This window comes from Nyctibius grandis, chromosome 2, assembly GCF_013368605.1.
Source record: "Nyctibius grandis isolate bNycGra1 chromosome 2, bNycGra1.pri, whole genome shotgun sequence".
Lineage (NCBI taxonomy): Eukaryota > Metazoa > Chordata > Aves > Nyctibiiformes > Nyctibiidae > Nyctibius > Nyctibius grandis.
The window spans coordinates 102,335,470-102,360,349 of record NC_090659.1 but is presented as its reverse complement, the minus strand read 5'-3'; the positions used below and the strand labels follow the sequence as shown (position 1 = coordinate 102,360,349).

At 38.5% G+C, this 24,880-nt stretch overlaps 1 protein-coding gene across 2 annotated transcripts in view; it reads left to right on the top strand.

Annotated features, from left to right (window-relative positions):
- B3GLCT (beta 3-glucosyltransferase) overlaps positions 1-24,276 on the top strand; it is a 69,419-nt gene extending 45,143 nt beyond the window's left edge. Inside the window, exons 9-16 of one of the 2 annotated variants that reach the window (XM_068420972.1) lie at positions 5,026-5,157; positions 6,115-6,184; positions 10,011-10,124; positions 12,114-12,213; positions 13,580-13,699; positions 16,029-16,173; positions 19,483-19,660; positions 24,076-24,276. In XM_068420972.1, coding sequence (XP_068277073.1) covers positions 5,026-5,157; positions 6,115-6,184; positions 10,011-10,124; positions 12,114-12,213; positions 13,580-13,699; positions 16,029-16,173; positions 19,483-19,650 — 849 coding nt within the window. In that variant the 3' untranslated portion in view covers positions 19,651-19,660; positions 24,076-24,276. Of the gene's footprint in view, positions 1-5,025; positions 5,158-6,114; positions 6,185-10,010; positions 10,125-12,113; positions 12,214-13,579; positions 13,700-16,028; positions 16,174-19,482; positions 20,999-24,075 lie in introns of those variants that run through there. The other variant, XM_068420963.1, reaches the window with a different exon arrangement.
- The last annotated feature ends 604 nt before the right edge of the window (positions 24,277-24,880 follow it).

Genomic DNA, 24,880 nt, shown 5'->3' with positions numbered 1-24,880 from the left:
TCTGAGGCCTCAGGGGTCCGGGGCTTCTCAGGACAGCCTCCAGCAGTATAGACAGAGGCAAAGAAGGCATTCAGTAACTCCGCCTTCTTTTTATCCTCTGTCTCCAGGGCCCCCACCTCATTCATCAGTGGGCCTACATTGCCTCTAGTGTTGGCTTTACCTGCAATGTATTTGAAGAAGCCCTTTCTGTTGTCCTTGACCTCTCTTGCAAGGTTTAATTCCAAGGAGGCCTTAGCTTTCCTAGTTGCCTCCCTACATCCTCTGACAACAGACTTATATTCCTCCCCAGTGGCCAGCCCCTCCTTCCATGATCTGTACACCCTCTTCTTCCACTTGAGTTTGCCCAGCAGTTCCCTGTTTAACCATGCAGGTCTCCTGGTACCCTTCCTTGACTTCCTACCTGCTGGGATGCTCTGATCTTGAGCTCGGAAGAAGCAGTCCTTGAATGCTAACCAACTATCTTGGGCCCCCTTACCTTCTAGTACCCTGTCCCATGGGATTTCCCCTAGCAATTGCTTGAAAAGGCCAAAGTTGGCCCTCCTGAAGTCCAGGGTTGTGATTCTGCTAGCTATTCTGTTCCTGCCACATGAGATCCTGAACTCTACCATCTCATGGTCGCTACAACCAAGGCTGCCCTCAACCTTCACCGCTTCAACCAGACCCTCCTTGTTAGTGAGGATCAGATCCAGCAGCGCTCCTCTCCTAGTTGGCTCATCCACCATTTGCATCAGAAAGTTATCATCAATGCACTGGAGGAACCTCCTGGACTGAGGATGGCTGGCTGAGTAGGCCTCCCAGCAAATATCAGGGTAGTTGAAATCCCCCATGACAACCAGACCCTGTAATTGCGAGACTGCTCTCAGCTGCCTGTAGAAGGCCTCATCACCCTCCTCATCCTGATCCGGTGGCCTGTAATAGACACCCACAACAGTATCACCCCTGCCAGCCTGCCCCTTAATTCGCACCCACAAACTCTCAACTCGCTCCTGATCCGCCCCTGGACAGAACTCAATACATTCTAGCTGCTCACTCACATAAAGAGCAACTCCACCACCTCTCCTTAGCGGCCTGTCTTTCCTGAACAGGACATAGCCATCCATGACCACATTCCAGTCATGTGAGGTGTCCCACCAAGTCTCTGTAATTGCCACTTGATCATAGCCCCCCGACCGAACACGGATTTCTAACTCCTCCTGTTTATTCCCCATGCTGCGTGCATTGGTGTACAGGCATTTCAGGGAGCGAGCTGAGCACACTGATTTCACCCCAGGGGGATGGGAGGCCTCCTGGTCTACCTCAACACTAGAGCGTTGCCCCAGTGGTGCAAGCCCAGCTACTACCCCATCCCCCTTCGAATCTAGTTTAAAGCTCTCTGAATGAGCCCTGCTAATTCCTGTCCCAGAACCCTTTTGCCCCTACGACATAAACCTTTCCCATGTATTACGGTCACGCCTGTTGTCTTATAAAACCAGCCATTATCAAAGAACCCAAAGCCCTGCCTGTAGCACCAGTCTCGTAGCCAGGCATTTATAGAGAGAATCCTACTATTCCATCCCACATCATCACCTGAAAATGGAAGGAGGGAGGAGAAAACAACTTGTGCCCCAGCCTCTTTCACCAACCGTCCTAGGGCCTTGTAGTCTTTCTTCATCCCCCTCAGACTACGGGATGCAGCTTCTTCCCCACCTGTCTGGAAGATCAGCAGGGGGTAGTAGTCTGTGGCCTTCACCAGGCTGGGGAGTTTCCTGGTGATATCCCTGATTCGGGATCCAGGCAGACTGCAGACCTCCCTGTGATGGGGGTCAGCTCTGCATATTGGGCCCTCAGTTCCCTTTAGGAAGGAGTCTCCAACCACTAAAACTCTTCTCTTCTTCCTTGTGGAGGAGGTAGCTATACGCCTGTCAGGTTTTTCTGACTGTGGTGGGACCTCTGATATAGGTTGCCTCTCCACCACATCCCCATTGGACCGGCTGTATTCCACTAGGGCTTCATATCTATTTCTCAGAGGCACCTGTGGGGGCGAGGTAGGCAAGGAGGGCACTCGCCTTTTGCCACAGCCATAGACTTGCCTCCACTCACTCCTTTCCTCTAGGTTATTGTTTTCCACCTGAGAGGGGCAGAGTACAGGGGTCCCTGGATCCTGGGAGCTCTCCGGCAGGTGCTCCCATTTTTGTTGCAGGGAGGGCAGAGCCTGGCTCCACCAGTCTATCTCCATTTCAGCCTCCCGAATGCTCCTAAGCCTTTCTACTTAGGCTTGAAGCCTTTCAACCTGGCTTTGCAGCTGTGCCGCTCGGTCGAGCAGATCATTTACCTGCTCACAGCGCACACAGCCCCCTGTCACCACAGAGACGCTGTAGCATTCCCTCCAGCCTGCGACCTGCACAATTGCCTCCTTCCGTGGGAGCTCTGTCTGAGTTCCCACATCCATTTTGGTCTTCTTCCGCCGGGTGGAGACCATTGTTCTTTCACTGAGCTGGGAAATACCTGCTGGTGACACCCCTGGTTCACAGCTCCTTGGCACCTTCCTCGCCTTGTGCACTGGGAGGGAGGGAGTCATCGCCCTCCCCAACGAGCTGCAAACGGCTGTGGCCTCCCCCGCCCCGGGACACACACACAGTCACTGCTTACTCACCCTCTCCCCTGTGGGCAGGGACTAGTCCCTGTCCTCCTAGAGGCTCTCTATCACCCGATCACAGGGGGTGGTGCTACGCCCCCTCCTCTCCTGATTTGTTGCCGGGAACTTCCGGGTCCAGGGGGAAGCAGCTCGGGGCTGCTGCTCGGGGGGCCCAAAGTATGAAAACCGCCCGGTACAGCCCGATCTCGCCCTCGCCCCACACTCACCTCAGTCGCTGCCATCGCTGCTGCCGACTGGCTGCTGAGTTACGGTGGTTTAGCAAGTCACTATCAGCTGAGCAGTAGTAGCGACCATGTTTGTACTCGCAGCTCCCAGTCATCTGCATCCACTCAATTACCAGGAAAAATACAGTAATTTAAACTCTCTTCAGTGCAATCAAACTAAATGTTTTTACTTTGCAGTTGAGGTGCTGTAAGAGCACCCGTGTAGTTATGACATCCCAGTTACAGTCAGCAACTTGCTAAAAAGTCATCAGTTAATTGTGTTCTAGTATGTGACTGTACCCCAGCTGTTTCACCTGTACTGTACACCCAGCTGTTTTGAAAGATCAAAAATCTTTCAAGTCTGGAAGCTTAAGTTTCAAAAATTTGATTATATTCTCAAGCCTGTCCCTAGTCCTAACAGGGCCTGTAACAAACTGGCCTTTCTATTTTATTCCCTCTAAGTAAGTTCCAGAAATGGCTGTGTGCAGGTAGTTGGGATTTTCTGAGGATGTTGAGACCTAAATGAGATGGACAGGAAAATAATAATCTGTGATTTAGAAGTCTGTTACTGGTTTGGTGACGTGGGCTTTTCTAGACCATGCTTAATGGTTTTAGTTTGTGCTGAGTTCTTCATGAACACTGGGGAGAAGGGAAATATTTTGCCCGCTTAATAATCGCATTATTTGCTAAAAGAGGAGCTAATTCTGGCCTAGGGAAGGGTTTAAAGCTAACAGTTCCTAAGCAGGCATCGAACAGTGAAAAGGAGACTAATTTTCATTGCCTTTGGTGTGTGCTGGGTCTGGTCCCGGTCCCATATTCCAGTGAAGCACTTATTTTGCATGCAAGAGTCACTGGGAATATATGTAAATAATATGGGAAACAGGAACTAGAACGCAAGACTGATTTTCCTCCCTTGCAGGAGTCTCATTCCCCCTGCGCAGTAGAGTCAGGCTCCCCTTTGCTACACTATCTTGTTGGTTCATGAATCTTACTTTTTGCACAGTAACTCAGTTTCATGAGGTAGCGTAGGGAGTCTCTGTCCCAGAATATCTGTGGTTTGTTGGTGTAGGCGCCCTTTTGGAAACTAGAAGCTATGACTTCTGACTGAGGCAGAAGCAAACCTAGAACCCAGATCTCCTGCATCTTGAGTCTGTGCTCAAACAGCTCTTGTCCAAAGATGCTTTTACGTCTTTGGCCTGTCCTCAGGAGAGACTAAGCATTCAGAATTGGGAGTGTATGGCAGTGCAGCTGGGAAGCTCTGAATCCATACTTACTGAGATATTATTTTCTGCCTTTTAGATTTTTAAGAACTTAATTTTATTCTTACAAGTTTCTGAAAAGATTAACTTCATTTCATATAAAACTGTTAACTGGTCTAAGGTAGGCACCCAGCATAAACTTTCCAGCCTTAATACTTAGTCTAGTAAGTTACAAGCAGTGTAAAAGTGCGCAACAGAAATGTTGGGCAAGTCTAAGTGTTCTTGATGTGTCACGGAGTACAGATTGAAATATTATTTTTATTATGAATTGAATGTAAATACAAAGCGTTGGGTTTTTTTAATCTTCTTCAGACATCACTGGTTTAGTTCTTCCTTCCACTGTAAATTTTGGCTGGCTTCTTTTTTTGTTGCTGCGTTTAAAAAGGACAAGAGTCTACTATAGGATAGCATAGCTATTACATTATCCTTCATTGTATTTTGCAGCTTCTGTTTCATTACAGTTTTCGAGCATTTTAAATTGTCACCAGAGAATGGGTCTATTTTGAAAAGGTGAAAATTGCCACATAGGATGAAACAGGCCTAGCTATTCCGAATTATCAAAATAATTTAAAAAGAGCAACACAATAAGGCTTTTTGTTTACTTTAAAAGAAGGTGTAAATATTCACTCTACCACTTCTTATAAAAGTTAAAGATGAGCTGTTTTGACATGCTTAAATATATGAAACTAATTGTAATTATTAAACAAAAAATAGCAAAAAATATAGCAAAAATATTACATGTTGGCTCTAGAAATGTGAGCAAGAAGTAAAGTATGCAGCTAGTTAATCAACTAAGGGACAAATCTTCTACAGCATCCCATGTTTTCCAGTTTTCCTGTTAAGTTTGTCCTGTAATATGATTTCTTTGTATGCTCTGGGAAGTTTTATCCCATTTAATTACTCGTGTAAATGTTTTCTATTTTGATAGATTGCCCTGTATATTTGGCAGAAAGGGGAAGGACCACATCTTACTCCAGTGCCTGAGTTCTGCACAGATGATGTGAGCTCGTATAAGGCTGATCATTGTGCAACAACATTCAGTAATTTTCTGCCACTTTGTGTAAGTACCATGTTTTAAATACCACTTAGTAAGGTAAACCTCGTACTAAAATGCATGATACTTGACTTTAAAAATCTCAAGCCTTAAGAAAATATTTTTCAATAAGTTAAAAAAAAAAGTTTGTCCCAGCATTTATCTATTTTTGTATATGCTTTCAGCCTTCTGTGGCACAGGATATTTCCTGGCAAACAAATATTGCGTATGCTTTAATGGGTCTTTCAGCCACATTGTTTGAGCAGCCCCTGATCTGTAAAGTATTTCTCCTTACATTTCTGTGAGATACTGAAGTACAGATAATCTTTTTTTCACAGATGAGAATCTAAAACTTGTTGAGGCTATAGATAAAATGTAATATAGTATTTGGTGCATTAAAGTACAACCCATCTCTTCCACCTCCAGGAGAATACATTTATGATATTACGGGTTAACTGTTGCTAGAGGCCAAAAAAGTGTTCCATGCTTCCAGGAGAGCAAAACTCTAGGTGCCAAAAAGGAAAACAAAGAAAAAAGGTTAAAGGATTTTATTACAGTAGAGAAAATTCAGATATTTCTAGTGTGTAGTATTTAAGTTTCTTTTTCCAAGTATGATACAGTTCAACATGTTCTCATAGTGATTAATTTCAACAAAATTAAGAAAACATTCTTTTTCAGATGAATCATTCTTAGCTCAATGAGTTCTACTATTCGTTCTCTTTTCCTAATGATACGTGTTTTAGTTCATGTTAGAATACTACATCAATGGAAAAAGTATTTCAGGAATTTTAAAACACTACTGACCTTTTTTTCAAGAGACAAAAATGTACTTTCTGCTGTATTACTGGTACACTATTCTACTTGATGTGCTATACAATGACAAGGTATTTTCTGTTTTATTATATACATGGACATACATATCCTATAAAATGTTACAGGCAGAGCCTGCAATTACAGAACTCTTTTTTTGTTCCCTTCATATAGGGAGAGCCAGTGAAAAAGGAAGATGTCTTTGTTGCTGTAAAAACATGTCAGAAATTTCATGGAGACAGAAGTAAGTTGTCGGTTAGTCAAGGTAGTACTTCTATGCAATATAGTTTATGAAATTAATATTTAAAGAGCAAGCTGATAAATGCTGTCTGTGTAGCTCTTTGGACTAAATGTTCACAAAATCCACTGGGAAACGTGAAAGCTTCAGAATTGTAAACAGCTTATTCTTTAGGTATGTCTTTGTTTAGCCTGCACCCGGGGCTAAACAATAACTGGTTTTCTCTCACCCAGTGTCCCTTCCCCAACTGAGGAAGGAAATTGGGAAAAAGAGGGAGACTTGTGGGTTAAAATTAAACAGATTTAATAAAATAAAGAAATCAGTATAAATGATAACACAAAACACACAAAAGTATACTTAGCTATAGAAGGTTCTTCCAGGAATACCAATCGTTGGCAATGAGAAAAAGGGAGGCTAGAAGAAAGGAGAGCAAAACCAGCCTCACCTCTCCCCAGCAAGCCCTCCCTTTTATAGTGAACTTGATTGTTAATGATATAGAATACACCTGTAGGCCAGACAGGGGCAGCTGCCCTGGATTTAACTGCTAAGGGCCTTGATCACCACTGCGGGCCACAAGCTGAAACAAAATCCCCATGAAACCAGGAGAAGGTAGAAATTTTTTTGCTCTTCAGAGTTCTTCAGGAGTGCTGTGAAACGTTTAAGATGAAAAGCTGTTGTCGTTTGATGTTACATCATTAGTGTTTGGTTGGCAAAAATCTTGAAATTGAATATCTAAATTAAAAATATGCATAAAGTTAGCTTATGTTGTTGTAAATTGGAGCTGTTGCAATATTAATCAATATAGCAGCTATTAATATCCTTCAGTGTGTTTCCACCAGATAATTAGTTCAGTTCTATTCCTTGTACTAGCAGTGGCAATTATGCAGCTGTGTGGTGGCTGATTTAGAAATTTGAACAAGCTGAAAACTCTCTACCCTTCTTCTTCCTTTTGTCTCCCTCTCCCCTCTAGTAAAAGATTGAGCAGCTTATGCTGTCATATTGCTTTGATCTGTTGTCACCCTATGCAACTGGATGTGCACAGGTGTTTTATAATGCTTGGAATGGGAAATTTTGTCTCTTGTAGAAATCTGGTCACCTGTAGTACTTTGTCCAAGCCATGGCCCAGATCAAGAGTCTTCCAAGTGTGCAACACTATAGTGTGTTTCATCTGGAAAGTGTAGTGTTATGCAAGTAATGATAGTCACCATGAAAATATGACCATGATATCCATGGTAAAATAAAAAACAAAAAAACCTGGCACAGCCCAAGAAGATACATCCAGTGAGTATTAACTTCCTTCTCAGAGGGACAGAAAATAAAGACGCAGAGAGACACTCAGCTTCAGGTAATAGACAATAAGCCTCAGCTAAGTTGAGGTAGATCCAGTGTCTACAAAACTTGGAAGAAAAAATTCCAAATACACTGATTTAACAGAAGACACTCTACCTACTTGACGCCACCTACCAGTCTGTTCTAGTTTACTTCTACATATTTTGTTAATAAAGAAATTCAGGAATGGATTTATTTCCAGGAATTTACTTGAATGTTGTATGCCCTTGAATACTTGAGGTACATAATATTGTCACCATTAGGCTTAGTTTGTTCATAAGCTTCATGAAAAGTGATTATGATGGCAAAAAAAATGACAATGAAATAAGGGCTAGTAGTTGTACCAAATTTTTTGGCAGTTTTGCCACACCTGTTGTCAGACTACAGGATGAAGATAAAAGCTCTTTTCTTAACTAAGTCTCCCTTTGCCAATGCATCAGAAACTGTAGATTCTATCACTTCTAAATTTAGACTGTTAGCCAGTTGCTGGTTTTTTTTCTTCAAAATAAGGCTTATGGAATTTTTTTCTTAATGTTACTGCACTTGATGAAGGCACATTTCAGTATTTCAATCACCTAATCATTAGTCTATCTTTCAAGTAGCTTTTGATAAAACAGAATTGACTGTCCTGTAATTGGAGTTCACTGAAGAGTTCTCCTTTCTGGATCCATGTTTATTTTCTTACATCAAAATTAAAACAAAAAAAAAAACCTAGAAAGTTAGAAAAGAACATAAGGCTTCAAAAAGATAGTGTAAACATCCTTCAAGAAACACCTGTTGAAGACTGAGGAAAATTCTTGAATTTTCCTCACAGCTTCCAGTGTTATGCAATAGAGGATAATCTTACTCAAGATTTTGAAAGATTAATGGATGCCAGCTTCAGAGAGCTCCTTTTACTTGGTAAGTCATTTTTTATTGTATGCCAAAAAGTACATTAGTGCAACACTAAGGCTTGTAATTTGATGTGCAAAAGCAGCCAAATTTTACTTCAGAATTTAATTCAGATACAACTCTGCTTCTTACACATACCATATATGGTTATCTAAGAAAATTTCAAGACTGCAGATGTGTCAAGGTTCTGGAAGTAGCACAAATAAAATATAATTAAGAGCTTAGAGCTGACCTTCTATAAATATCTCTCTAGTGCAGTATTACAATTTACGTGTGATCACAGGTATTAATACATACTGATAAATATTTGCATCACCAGCTAGTCAGAAATTTCAAATAGTTGTTCCTTTTTTGGAACATATGAGTTGTTAGAAATTATGAATTATTGTGGGATTCAGTTTGCAATAGACATTAGTCTGGATGGTGACACCTCCATCAAAACAAACAAGGAAAAGAGAAAGGCACTTTAGCTAGTAGCCCCCTTGTTAGACCACTGAACTGAGGTGAGACTCAGGTCCTTGCTTTGGTGAACTTTTTTCATTCATACAAAAAAGGGGGACTCCACTGAAGAAATAGAGAGGCTCAGTCTGTAATAGCAAATAGTTCTGTATGTTAGAGCACCCTACTGATCTTGAGGTCCTTGGTTGGAGAAAGGTGAAACAGCCTTTACAGGTGCATCGCTTCTGCCAGGTGAAGGTTGAAAGCATTTTGTATATCTGTGACATTTCTGTATTAGGGCTTTCTGATTTTGTTCTTCTGAGAAACACTTTTGAAATAGGACATTTCCACAAAATAAGAAAATAATTTCCTGCCTACTTGTTTTTTTTTTTATTCTGTTTGGAAAAACAAAGCATTTATATGGCATTCTCTGTCAAATTAATCCATGATTATGCAGTTGTTACATGATGTAATGTGACTTTTTAGTACTTAGGAGGTAAAGTTGATGTATTGTGAAATTCCTGGCTTTGCATTTCAAAACTCCACTGTCATCTTATATGAACTTATTTTTTGTACATAATTCCGTTTGGATTTTTTCATGCAAAAATTTCAGAGCAGTTTTAATTGTCTAAAACTTTTAAAAGCAGTATTGTCCATTGCACAATGCTACAGAAGTGGAATTATATTTTTTCCAAATAGTAAAGCCTTTCCATTAGTGCATTGAGTTCTTACTACTCTATCCTAACAGTCACCTTTCAATTCATTTTGGTCTTATCACACTGACTATTGGTCAGGCAAGGATAATAAATCCTACAAGTCTCTGTGTGATCAGAGTAGAGGAAAGTGAGCAACTAGGTAGGTAGCAAACATCAAATTAGGTGATGGGTAACTGTAATGTAATATGAATGAAGCTATAGTAATATTTTAAAAGAACATTTATTACTATAGAATAAAACTGCTCTGACTGGCTTTCATAAAAATGTAAAATTGTTTCTCTCTAAATATTGTAGGAAAGAAAAAAGAATTAACATTTAGAGCTATGATACTGTATTTGAAACAGCATTTTCATTACCATGCAAAGGAATATGTCAGTTAACAAGGTGCATAAACATTTTGATCAAACACTTATTGTAATCAAGTTACTTATGTTTCAACATCAACGATTGTTTTGCAGTACCAGTTGTAAAGCAGACTTGGGAAAGAGAAGCTGCCCTTATTGAATACTACAGTGATTATGCAGACATCTCCATTCCTACTATAGATTTAGGCATACCTAATACTGATAGAGGTGAGCTATCGACTGTTGTCAGTTTTGCGCAAATAACTGTCTAAAGATGGTAAGTTTTATGGATGATATGTATATTTCACGTATAGTATATAATTTAGAAATTCTGTATTTCTTTAGCACATTTGTGCAGCCTAAACTTAAAGACAGCTTTTGCCACACAGGAAATGGATGGAGAGTACAGTTCACCTATGTAGGCAGAATATTCTTTTTTAGTAGAAACCTAAATACTGTGAGTATGAAAGCATGGTACACTGATACACTCTAAGAGACAAAAATTGGTGTTATTACTCTGGGTAAGAGTAATAACTCTTGAGTTATTGATGATCTTGAGTAAGATTGTCAGTGGTAGCAGAAGTCATAGATTTCTGTCAAAAGACCTCAGACAGTGCTAGCTGGTTACTGAGCATAAGCTACTTGCCATATGGTATTCAAATATTACATGTTTGTGCCAAGTATGTTTGATTTAAGCACAGAAACTAAATACTAAGATTGGAACATATTTTTATAACAAATAATGTGGTTTTAAAGTAATTTACTTTGTGTTTGAATAGAAAAAAGGCTATGGAGATGATGGCTTCCATGAGTTTATTAATTTTAGGGCTTTTTCTTTCATTTGATATATTGTTCTTAGGCTTATCATCTCTGCTGTGGGCTATTACTCACCTTCTGAATTAAACATGTCCACGCTGTGGCCTAGTAGCTTTATCTGTCCCACTAAGTCAGTTGTTCTGACCTCTGGCTTATTTCCAGCTGCCCTTTTTTTTGTCCTTCACAGGGTCCATTAGAGGCAGAGAGAGAATAGGTAGGGATTTCCATTTGCACAGGTGCAGTGTGACATGTGCAACCAGGGAGTTTTTTCAGGAGGCAGCAGATCTGCTGGACATGTGTGGCTCATCTGTAGAAGCCTTGCCCAGTAGTTATAGCCACACCGGGGGAAGGGACCTTCCACGGTTATTGCTGTGGGGAGCAGTGGGACCTGTGGGCTACTGGTGTTCTAAACTAAACAAATTGTGCTGAGTTTTGTCCATCTTTTGTCATGGAATATAATACAGAAATCTTGGGTTTGGTTTTGTAAATGTTTATATATCGGTCTGCACTAAGTTCATGGTTTCACAAAATCGGCAAAGCCAGGACATCCTTCAATTCTTACACTGAGAGTTAGAGCATTTACTCAAAAAATATTTTAACTGGACGTAGCTTCAAATATAGTATCCTATCCTTATTTTTTAATGCTTGTTAGGAATTGTAATAATGATAGCACAAATTGCTTTAGACAATCAACTGTCATCTAGATGAATAAAGACTGTTTGCAATTAGATTTTTCCAAAGTCTAAAAAAGATTCGGTAGAAGTCTGATACTTCCTGCTTCTCTTACCCTGCTCATTCTGAACAAGGGTGTTTCATTTCTCAACTCCTAGTTCAGGGTGTTTTCATTCTCAACTTTGTTATAGTCTTGTGATAAGTGTTAAGACCTTTCCTTGGAGGAAGTCATCAGGACCTGAGTTGCTGGTTATGAGTACCGTAGATTAATGTAGACTTAAATATTTACAGGCAGGCAATGGACCTGCCTGATGCATCATGAAATACTATGAAGATATCTTGGTGTATTTTGCAGAACATATTTCTGTCATAGTCTCCTCATTTTACAGTTTTGGAAATTAAGAGTAGCAGTTTGCCAAGTATTGTCCAACAGCCTAACAGAATAGCTGGAATATAGCTTATTTTTCAGATCTCCATAATTCAAAGAACTTCCATACTTCAACATCCTTCAAAAGTTTGTTCCTGCATAGAAAGCAATAATTGTCTTGGAACAATTTGTACAAATACCATTCAGTGCAATGAAGGAACTTGCATCTCAAGTATTTTACCAGTCATTTCCAAAATGTTTTGTGTAGTGCTGTAAAATATTTATTTAATTCATGAATAATTGTTTATTACAAAATCTCATTTTATTTAAATTTACATACTGTGTTATTTCTCGTCCTTTAGGTCACTGTGGGAAAACTTTTGCCATTTTGGAAAGGTTTTTGAATCATAGCTCTCCCAGAACTCCTTGGTTAGTCATAGTGGATGATGACACACTGATAAGGTATACATTGTAATATGTCAGGAATTACCACTGTTCATGTCATAGTATCATTTAAGTTGGAAATGACCTTTAAGGTCGAGTCCAACCATTAACCCAGCACTGCCAAGTCCACTACTAGACCATGTCCCTAAGCACCACATCTACATGTCTTTTACATATGTCCAAGGATGGTGATTCAACCACTTCCCAGGGCAGCCTGTTCTAATGTTTGATAACCCTTTCGGTGAAGACATTTTTCCTGATATCCAATCTAAACCTTCCCTGGCACAACTTGAGGCTGTTTCCTCTCGTCCTATCACTATTACCTGGGAGAAGAGACCAACACTCAGGAGAGCAAAATCTCCCCTGAGCCTCCTTTTCTCCAGACGAAACAACCGCAGTTCCCTCAGCTGCTCCTCATAAGACATGTCAATAGGAGTTTCAGCAATATTAATCATTTCTTCTATATCTAAGAGATACAGCTGTAATATTAATGTAGTATTATATTCCTTCAAGGAAAAAAATTGTCAGTTTCCTTCAGCATTCCTTGACTGATGTTAAAAACAATGTAATCTTGTAATTTGATAAAAACTATGCATATTAGTGTTATTATGTAATTGTATAGTCTGAATGTGATCACAAATTGTCACACATTGTGATTCTTCAGTGTAGGCATGTCTGAGCTGATTGGTTTTAGTCATTTACTAATACACTTTCTAAGATATATTCCTCACATAAATGTGCCAGAAGAAAGGTTCTGTAAGCTGGGGTCAGTTGTCAAAGCCATCCAGAATGGTGTCCAGGGACTTCCCTTTGTTAGAAAATTGGATCCCATTGACATGAAAACTGACACTGCAGTATAAGCGAAATAAGGCACAGTGATCAACCAGCAGGATCACATGGTCATGAACATGAGAATAAGAGGTTCAAGATAATACTTTACAGTAAATGATGTGACAGAAGAAGAATTTGGAAGAGGCTATAACTGTAGATAAAGCAGTATTCATATAACTAAAACTACCTTTTTTGGTTTTCAGTTCCGGGGGAGAAAAGATAATTTGCAAAGATCTTGCCATTGTTTGGAAAAAATAATTTCATGTTTTCTCTGAGACTCAGTTTTGTTGAGAAACTTTGCTTACTTCTTCAGAAAAATATTTTTAAGCTAATTTATTCATCATTTTGACCAAATTCAGCAATTATATCTCATAGTAAATAAAGCATTATAAATTTCTGTTTAAAAGTTTGTATCTCTGTTTTTTGTAGAATTTCTGGATTTCTCCTGCCACTTTTGTACTATTTACTAGAATGCCATTTAGGCTAGCAATATCTGTTTCAAAATGAATGTCTATATGTTTTAACTTTTTTTCAATGGATTTTCATATTATAGTATCTTCAGACTTCGAAAATTGCTCAGCTGCTATGATCCAAATGAACCAGTATTTCTTGGAGAGCGTTATGGTTACGGCTTGGGAACAGGAGGATATAGTTATATCACTGGCGGAGGAGGGTAATTTATTTAAACTCCTACTGAGATCTACATCAGTCCCTGATTTGAATGCAAATGTTTTGAATTACAACACAAATCAGCTGGAACAGAAACAGTGATGATGTTTCCTTGTACAATTAAAAAGTAATTGTGCTCGAAGACCCCAATGTCTGAACTCCAAGAAGTTGTGCTGACAATTGGGAACAGATTTGTAGAGTAAAACAGTTGGTGCTGAGGACTGTGCGTGTTTCAGGAGGGGTAATTTCGGCTTGACTGGTCATGTGAACTGAGTGCCTGTTATCAGTTATCTGCAGCAAATGTTCTCCTGATACACATCATGCAGCCTTGTTTCATCTGATAGAATTCATTCTGTGTACACAGAGACCATCTTACAATGTGATTCAAAAGTGTAGTAAGCAGAGACAATTGGGATAGTTGCTTAAAAAAATACACTTACGATCTGAACTGTTGTGGACTTTGCAGGAGAACCCAAAGAGCATGCCTAGGGATACAAATTGCCACAATGAGAATATTCTTTCCTGTTCTCTTTCTTCGTCCAAGCATGGAGAAAAATGATAGTGATTCTTCTTCTGTTTTTAAATTTCATGCAATGATTTATGGAGAGGTGGCTGAGCAAGGAGTTTGATGTTGATGTCCTGGAAAATAGTTTCTCATAGAAAGAGACCGTTGTGTCTCGATCTCATGCATGAGACACAGGGGTCCCTGTGATTATATGCACAATTTGGCTTAAATTAACGTGTATATGAACTTTCAGGTTGGCTCATATTGCAATAAGAACGATATTAAAACTCTCATCTGTCCATCTTGTGTGTCTAAAGCAAGTAGTGTGGATGTCTGAATGACCTTAGTGTCCTTCTCTGTGAAAAGTAATGGCTATAATAACTTACTAGATTCTTATCCCTCCATGAGTAAGAAAAAATCAATTGACTGGTCTTCTCATTGTTTTGCATAGTTGCATAGAATCTTACTGAAGTAGGATTTATGCTTAAGAAACAAACCTACTGGTGCTGGTGTGTTTGTTGGTTACTAGTCCTATACTTTTATATCTTTTAGTGTTTATCTCTTAGTTTCTATTCTGTCATCTAGATGTGAAAGTCTGGGGGTTATTTTCATTGTCCAGTTTGAGCAGGTAGAGGCACAGATCATCCATCTTACACCATACCCTAATTTTGAGAAGGTTCGTTTTAAGTGAAGAATTCTATATAACTAAAGGGACACAATCCAGATAATCAGCTAGCAAGTAGAATCCCCAAATGTGTGCAATTTACATCACACCTTCTGTGTAGCAACACATGCTGGTCACAAGTCGCAACTCTTTTTTTTTTTTTTTCCAAGGCTTTAGCTTGTTATTCCTTCTCTATTTGATCTGAATACTGAGATATGACTTCCTATTGTGCTCTCCATTTTTTTTTCTTTTTATGATACATGCAGTCTTCAAAGTTGCAATGATAGTGATGGAGTCTTTTACAAGTTTAATCTGACAATATTCTCAGGTCAGTCTTTTTGCCTTAGCATTCAGTATTTGTAGAAGTTTTGCCATGTCCCAGTATCAAGCAAAGGATTGTCATATAGTGAATGAACTTATGAAGCCATGCAGCAATTTTGTAGTGTGAATCTTTTCAGTATACCTTGTAGTAGCTGGACTACCCTCTATTCTTATCGAACTGGGTGGATGATGTAACTTCAGAAAACGCAGCTATGGAATACTAGACAAGAGTATATGCTCTCAGCTGTTGAATTTAAGACATCATCATGTTTCTGGTCTATTGAAGGCTTATTTTAATGATAATGATCTAACAGCTCCAGGCTCTGGTTGATACTTAGATGAGCAAGAAACTTAGAATGAATACAAGAGCCTTGAAATGGCTTCAAGAAACATTTTTCACTTACGGAGAGAACCCTGTATAATTGAGGATTCAAGGAATGACAGTTCAGGTTTAGAGTTCTTTTCATTTAATTGCTACATGATAACTAACTGGACAACACATTTGAGTAAGCTAGAGGAGAATATCCCTTTAAAGTCCTGGCCAAATTCAGGAGGAATTGTCAGCTATTGTAAAAATGGTGACTAGCTAAGTAATTGTTGGAATAACAACAATTGGCATAATTAATATAATTAATTTTCATTATATAAAGTAATTATCTTTCAGAAAATGCTTCTTGCACTACTTGTCAGTACTGACTTCTCCAATTTTGAAATTTCAGCTATGTTGTACCAGAGGGCTACGTTTTGCAGTTTTATATCCTTTAGCAATATTTATTAATTGCAGTCATTTGGCTTCTCTAGTAGTTGTTGTCTTATACGTTTCATTTGCTTTTTTTTATTCAGGATGGTTTTCAGCAGAATAGCTGTTCAGAAACTACTTGCTAGTAAATGCCGGTGTTACAGCATGGACGCACCTGATGATATGGTCCTTGGGATGTGTTTCAGTGGCTTAGGAATCCCTATAACACATAGTCCACTTTTCCATCAGGTCAGAGAGTTATTTTTACTAGTAATTAAAATATATTTAATTCTTTTAAGTCTACACATAAAACAGGACTCATAAATATTGCAAACTCAATGTGTAGTAACGATAACCAAGATGCTGCTGCCTATACTTTATTTCTCTCCAGAACAAGTTTGATCAAGCAAGTCAGTGCTTTAATAGTTTATAAGGTATTTCAGTTACCTTGTGACTACATTTTATAAAAAATGCATTTTATAAAAAATGCAGTCAGAGGTGGGAACCTTGAAAAACAAATAGAATTAGGAGCCACATGCTTTGAATACTTGTGATATGTCCTCTAAGAAAAGAAGAAAAACACACCACAGTACTTTTTTCTTCAGGTGATGGTGAACTGTGGAATTTTTCAGTAAATTTGTCTTCTTTACTTATCCAATTTTTCTATTGATTCAGTGTTTACTATTGTGAAATCTCATTAGTGAAGATACAAAAGTATTCTCAGAACTGTTGCTTTTGTGGTGGATTCTGAAGAATGGTATAAATATGATAAATTGCCCTATGCTAGCACAAGGGAAAAAGAGATCCCAAAACATAATTTACTTAGGAGTATATTCTCCAGTCTGGGACAAGTGGGTTGGAATAGATTTGAATCTTCTTTCTGTCTTCCAGAATATTTAACAATCTAACTGTAGTGTCACAGTAGAAAACACAGTGCATTGAGTCCCAGAGAGATTTGCTGCTTCATAAACCAAATAAAAGCGTTTCGCTTTCTCCCATGGCATTAAAGAAATGAAGCACTTCTGATTTTTCCCAAACAGTGCACAACGTTTTTAAAAATCAGCATTTAAATCAGTGTAATGTTCGAAGTTTTTCAGGTGTTAAACTAGTTTAAAAACTGGGAAGGCCTGTGTGGCTGATATGAACTGAGATTAAGATAATAAGCTACTTGAAAATTAGTAAATTGCTGTGTAATTCAAAGCAGCTGTCAGTGGGGGGAAAATGTTTGCTATTTAAATGATGAGTTTTTCCTATATTAAGATTTTCTTTCTGATTACTTTTACTATTTAGAGAAACGGGAAGACTGAGAATGCGCTATTCAATATTTTAATTACTTGTCCATATAAAAAAATCGTATCTGCGTACTTTCCTGTTTTGTTTATCATTGCTTACTGCTTTCAGTATTGAAAGAAAGCAAGTAATGCATTAAAAAATCAACAGAATTATTGGATAATTTGTGCTTGCACAGCTGTTTTTAAAAAAATAAACCCACCTAATTAAAGGAGAGTCGGAAAGAACGGAACACATTTTACAGATTTGTAGTAATGGCCCTTATACAACAAAACAAAGCACTTGTAATCCTTAATGGTGTGCATTTGATACTGATTCACTTTGAAAGTTAAATCCTAGCAGTTTGATTTTCCATGTAGAAAATTACACTTGAATTGTAATTCAGTTTTACTGTTGCATATAACAAATTCTGATTTAACATTCCTTGAAGAGAAATTAACCTTGGGGGGAAGACTACTGAACAAAAATTGAGTGTGCTTATTCTACTAATTCCACTATTATGCAACAAATATTTTAAAAATGAGAAAACCAAAATTGGATTTTCTGTCAACCAGAAAATTATTTTTTAAAGACTTGACTGAAATATTATGATGTACAATGTTCCTTGAGGTACATGAATCCAAAATTGTACTGAGTATATATTACGAAACAGAAGCAAAGATATCTTCATCCTTAGAGTGTCTATGATGTAACAGTGTTTGCTCTTTCTTAATGGTTTCGTTTGCTACATGCTAAGGCAGGCACGTATTTTGTAACCTGTTCCAGAGGCTTCTGACATGATGAGACTTTAAGAGAACGGGAATCTTCCCATGTTGAGTAGCAGTCAGGATCCTAAAATATAAAATCTGGACAAGAGCAATGTATTTGGCTTTTGTGAAATGCCAAATACAAACTCTAGCACAAAAAATAATTCAATAATTCGTTCCAGAAAATATAAGGAAGAAGAAATTCCGGGAATTTATATCTTAAGGTCAACCAGCTATAAAGCGGTACGATTCTCAGAGAGCAATGTAATAAATACGATAGTTATCAGAGCAGATCTCCTTTCAAGATTGTGAAAACACCAACATTTTGTCTGTAGCTCAATAAAAAGCTGATTGATTTTCAAAGCACAAAAAACTTTGGTCTCAGATATCTAAAAACTGTCTCTATCTGAAGTAAGTTGCAGTAAATTCTTCAGGTTTTTGGAACTAAAATATTCATCAAAGTTTTTTCAAAAGCCTTGAGGGAGATTGGCTCCCTCTTGATTTCTCCAATGGAATTTTTAAAAATAAGAACTCTGTGGTTTAAATACCAAAATTAAAAAAATATATTCAGATTCCTTAATTTCAAATTCTGTTGCTTAATTTTATGACTGGAGTGTATACGGAACTGCATGAAGAACACAGCATGTAGAATTCATTGCTACTGCCATAAGTAGGTGAAGTGTGCAGTATTAAATCAGTTACTAGCTTAGGCATCAATTTTCTTCTTGTGTTTTACATCTAGAAAAAAATCAACATGTGCCTTTCATGCATTTCTCCTTACAAAAACTCTTATTTACAATGGGAAAATGTAGTTATTTTACCAGGGACCATGACAGGTGAGACTTTTTTAGATAATGATGCACTTACATGCCATTAAACTGTCAGAGGAAATGAAACATGCTTGGTGCATTAAGAAGTCAGCTGTATCATGTGGCTGTGTTGTAATTCTGTCTCTTTTGATATAACCTGATAAAGAATAACAGTGCAGTTTTCTAGCACCACAATGTTTCCTGCATTTGGTAACCTTTCCCTATCATAAAACTTCATATATTCCAGCTGCTTATGGCCTTCTTAGGATCCTGTAATCATACTGACAGTGCTGGCATTAACAGGAGGAGCAAGAGAATATTACTTAAAATAATTTTGTCATTATTGAGCCAAAACTGCATATTTAAAAAGATGTGATACAAATTATGCTGTTTATCACTTGCTTTCATAGGTGGTGACCATTTCATCCTGAGAAATAGGGCATATGTAATATCAGTGTAGTTCAGGGCATACATAATATCAGTGTACTTCATAACATGATGGCTGCAGCACGAGTTGAAGATCTAAACTAATGCCTATACTAAATTGATTTAATAAAATGATATAAAACCCCCTTTGTTATCATCTTGTATATTTTGTCAATGCCCCATTGCTTTGTTAAGATACAGAGACCATTGAATGGTGATACTTTCTTGTTCTGGAATTATTCTTCATCACTGAGTACTAGTGACTTTGGTTTATTCTTCCGTCTTAGGCAAGGCCAATGGACTACCCTAAAGGCTACCTTTCTCACCAAATTCCAGTATCATTTCACAAGCATTGGAATATTGATCCAGTGGAGGTATATTTCACATGGCTGGCACCAAACCCAGAAGAGTCACTTAATGGAAAGGAAGTTGGGTATAACAGAGAGGAATTATAAGCAGTAGAACGTAAGTGTTGATTTATGTACTGCAGATGAGAGGCAGTCGCTACTGTGATTTTTGTGTTGTTCATCTGTTCATGACATAGAAGACAATGTTTTGTTCCTGTTTGTTACATTCCTTCGGAGCAATAGAAGAAGGCACCTAAATGACTTGTGCATTCTTTTGTTACACTTGGTTCCTTTTTAAGATGTTTTTGGGCTTTATCTACCGATGAACTTGACGCACATTTAAAATGTCTCACACAACTTTGTGTTCTGCTTTGGAATTTGAGTCAGACAGCATCAATTTACATCTCCTTCCTTTGTTCTCTTAAAAGCTGAAGTGATGTATTTGGGAACCTAATATTGAACATGTGTTGAACATCTATTGAACATCATCTCTCATTGACCTACAGAAAACAGTTCTGTAAACTGTTCTGGAGCAGGTTCTTGATAAATTGGAGAGGAGACATGACACTGTTTCTGTGACCAGGAGCTAGATTGTGTGAAGGCTGTCTTCCTTTATACTCATTTCAAATAGAAATATTGTAGTTTCCTGGGTTAGATGGACCAAGCATGAACCACTGTTGTAACTTTTAAGTTTATTAGCATTTTTTGAGGAATGTCATGTTCAAAATCGAAAAAAAGGTTAAGGACAGGGATTTCTTAAGTGGCCACGGGAGGTCACTGTGGCTCCTTTAGAAACCTAAGTCACTGTGTATCTATATGGCAAGTATAAATGGGACTTAAAGATTTTTGCAGAACTAACACTTCAGTATTTCTGATGTGTGCATTTCAACAGTATATGGATGCCAGCTTTAATATTTTGTAGTATTCCTAATTTATATCATCAAGATAAGTAATTTTATGCATACAACATGTAAAGAGTGATTCATATTTAAAATGTTCCTGATTTTTTTCTTTCAGTAATTCAGTTTTGTAAAAATGTTTGTACAAAACCTGGCTTTAGTATGTTCTAAACTAATTTTTATACTGTAAAACTGCTCCTTTTAAGATGATGTATATGGCACTTGTATGCTGTTATTTAATTCGCTTGCTATATTGTAACCAAATACAGGGTCTTAAAGCCATACTGCTGAAGTAACTTGTGATTTATTTTCTTTTAATAGGTTAAAAATTGATTTCACTCCAAAGTAATGCAATACTTGCTCGTAAGTCGAAGTAGGGGAACCACTGATTTCAGTAATTACTGAAGTTGTATAAACATTTGTTTGTGAATGTAGCTTGTGGAATTTTAAGTGTTTGAATAGCAAGTGCATACTCATAATAGATTCAAATCCTGATTAAATGGGAGCAATCCATTTTATGTCTTTTTCTTTTTTCTTCCCACTATCAGTGCCTTAAACAGTAGACATTTTACTGATACCAGGACTATGTTCTCCAGTCCCATGAGTGAATTGTTAATTATGTTTACTGTTTAGAACTGTGAGAGCTGAAAGCTGAATAAAAGCATTCTTCTTTAACCTTTTGTGCCTTCTTCCTCTTTGCAAACAGAATACAGGATTATTTAAGCACCTGTGTCATAATTTCATCACCTGAATAGTATTCTGTGGTCAGTTGTACTAAAAGGCAGCTTAAACTGGGTTGTTTTCATATTCCGTCCTGATATGCTTCCCCAGATTAGGTTAATTTTCAAGTCTCTGGTTTTGTGCAAATGAAAAAAGCTTTTGCAATGGAAGCCTCGTGATGGGGAATCTTGCTGCTATCACAAAATGTATGTCACTATCAAATTCTCCAAAGGTCTTGCAATGTAGTCCAATCACTTCCAACTTCAAACTGGTGATATTTTACATTTCCTTGGGCCCTGCGGAAGCAGAACAGGTCAGGCAAAGACGATTAGCTTTGGGTCCACACTGTGTTGCACTTGTAGGCGTCTTTCTTATTTAGAGATTGGGAGCCATCGACTTATTCATTCCTTGCTTACTCGGACTTTTACTTCGTGTCTGACAAATGTAATAATAGCTATCTTAAAGTCTATCTATCTTTTCTGTTGCCGTTAGCTCTGGGTTTTACTGCAAGGATTCTGGAGGTATTAGTAAGCATTAGACTTCTGATTCCCATCTTCATAGTTTTGAGAGCAATGAAGTAGTAATTTACTCAAGTATTCTGCCCCCAGAACTCTGACTTTTGAGACATAACTAAAGATATTCAACCCTAGCAGCAGCATGGCAAAAGTGACCTTTTATTCCATGAACTAAAAAATTTTGTTTTTTTAAGCAGAGGATCCTAGAGAGTTTCTGAAAACAAGATATGAAGCTTTCAATATTAAATTTAGTTTTAGAATCACAGAATCAACCAGGTTGGAAGAGACCTCTGGGATCATCGAGTCCAACCATTGCCCTGACACCACCATGTCAACTAGACCATGGCACTAAGTGCCATGTCCAGTCTTTTCTTAAACACATCCAGAGATGGTGACTCCACCACCTCCCTGGGCAGCCCGTTCCAATGTCTAATGACCCTTTCTGAGAAGAAATGCTTCCTGATGTCCAACCTGAACCTCCCCTGGTGAAGCTTGAGGCTGTGCCCTCTTGTCCTATCGCTAGTTGCCCGGGAGAAGAGGCCAACTCCCACTTCACTACAACCTCCCTTCAGGTAGTTGTAGACTGCAATAAGGTCACCTCGGAGCCTCCTCTTCTCCAGGCTAAACAACCCCAGCTCCCTCAGCCGTTCCTCATAGGTCAGACCCTCCAGACCCTTCACCAGCTTGGTCGCCCTCCTCTGGACTCGCTCCAACACCTCAACATCTTTCTTGAAGTGCGGGGCCCAGAACTGGGCACAGTATTCAAGGTGCTGCCTCACCAGTGCTGAGTACAGAAGACTCAGCAAGGCTGTTACTATCTGAAACTAAAGACAAAATTGTGCATTAATGAGCCTGAACAGTACTAATGTTTCTAAAGAAAATCAGGGGGATTATAAATGGTGTAAATTTACAGCAAAACAAGAGAAGGGGAATTCACAACTCACTTTTGTACAGACAGATTAAAACAGGACTGCTAAGTTGATTGCTTGAAGTTCCCTTCTCTGGGACATTCCAGAATTGTTATCAGAAAAAGAAAATCTGGGAATCATTATTGACTGTTTTTAATGTTTATAACATAGAAAATTACCATGTATTAAGATATTTCTTTCATGGCATTCTCTTCATAAGTTTGTTGGTTGGTTAATCTGCTTTCAGGAGCAAAAAAAAAGTCTTGAAATACTGGTGCCTTCAATATAGCAGGATATGTAAATAATGAGAGACAAAGTATTTGAGTCCCACATTTGATTACAAGTGAGAATGAGGCCTGTGAATCCATTTTTATTTCCCTACATTTGCAGATGGTTCAGGCATGGAGACACCCAAAAGGAACTATCTTTGTCTCTTCCTTTGTGGGAAGGAAAATGGGCAGGAGTCTGAGGCAGCTTGCCAGCTGGGTAACTTTCTTTTTGTGCAGGAAAACTTTGCCCTAGCAGCAGCTCTAATGACTGCTAACTGGAGGGAGGAGTCCGAATGACTTTATTTTCAGTTCCTTAATTTCTCATGGTTTAGGACTTCTGTTATCATGGCTGGAACTAGAATTTGTCTCAGCCAGAGGCCCAAGATGCCATTCCATTAGATTTCTGGAAAGTGAGGTCACAACTGGTTAAGGACTACCATAACAGGCTACTGTGAAGTGCCTTCAAAGCCAATAATGCCACTTCAGTACCAAAAAAAACATGGAAAAGCAGCAAGAGGTTTGCTTTTTCGAACACTGTAAAACTCTGAAGGCTTTTGTTCATTGGACTCCATGATAATAAATATATTTGAGTTTGCTATGTTGGAATTGCTTCTGCTTATTGTTGATATGAAACTAAAGCAGAAATTTAGAATAATGAGCAAAATGCTCCCTGATGGTGCCACCTCATCATACATTTACTGAGGAAACTAAAAGCACTTGAATCTCTGCTGTTAATGCTGCCTGGTGCAGCTCTGGCTCTCAGGTCCTAGGTCATAGCAGCACGGCTGCTTCACCCTCCCCTCTACCCAGGTGAACACACCAACCTTGTCAGAACAAATTCACCTCCCCAGTCACACTGAGGATATCTTTTAAGTAATCATTTCGTTCAGCAAAAAAATAGATGCAATATTGATTTGTAGGTAGTTAATTTTTCTGTTTCAATTTGTTTTATGATATGTGCGTGTATAAAGACTAGCTGTGTTAATACACAGTGTTATAGTGGTAGCCATCATGTAACTAACTATTTGTTGATTTAAATTCTGTCCTGAGAAGAAAATTCCTTACACTTTTCAAATCTCAGTCTGTGGTTTACAGGAAAAGACCTGTGGGCCTAATGACCCACGGGACTAGAGGGAGGCAGAGAAAGGTGAACTGTCTGTTTACATCTCACTGCTTTTGCTGCTTCCCTTGATTCATACCTCTTCATTTGTGCCCCTGTTAGTCAGGAAGCAGCAGTGCCTCCATTGAAATCGGCGGAAGAAATCTCATGAGATTAACTGGGACCTGCATTTGGATGACGAGAATGAAACGGCTTTGGTGGAGTGTCTGTAGACTGGTTAGTCCTGAACACTAACGGAAAAGATACAATAGAAATTATGTGCTTAAAGATGAGAAGGTAAGTAGACATTATGCAAATGCATGCAGAGGCCAAAAGGATTCACAAAGAGAGGAAGAACTGTTTTGTAAAGCAGGCTATGAGGAGGGGTGATAGGAAATTACATCAATGGAGTATCATGAAACATTCTTTATGGAAAAATCTGTAGGCGTGCTGCTTTTGTAATCTAAAAAAATATAGATGCTAAGCTATTTCTGTGAGAAACACATTTTTAAAGTAATGTTTTTATGTCTGAAGGCTTAAGAGCCTAGCTCTTACACAGAACAACTCTAAAAAAGTAAAAAGCAGTAGGTTGTTAATAGTCTACAGACTTGACTTACAAAAAAATATCTAGAGTGTAAGCACTTTGTTAACTGTCATAATAAAAAGCCAATAAGGAAAATTTTCTGCTGGGAAAATTGTGTATCATCAATTAGTTTGTGCCCACTTCTCTTTTGTGTATTTCAAACTGCTGTGACTTTGTAGGAATATCTGTTGCTCATTGATGCCATGGGACAAAGTGTTAAGGTGCCTTCACTTCATGCAAGAGCTGTAATGAAGTGGGCTGGCAAGTGCTGCCATGTGTGCTGTGTACTCAGATCTGACTCAAAAGCCCTTAGATAAAGATATTTACAAGAGAGAGATCAAATCC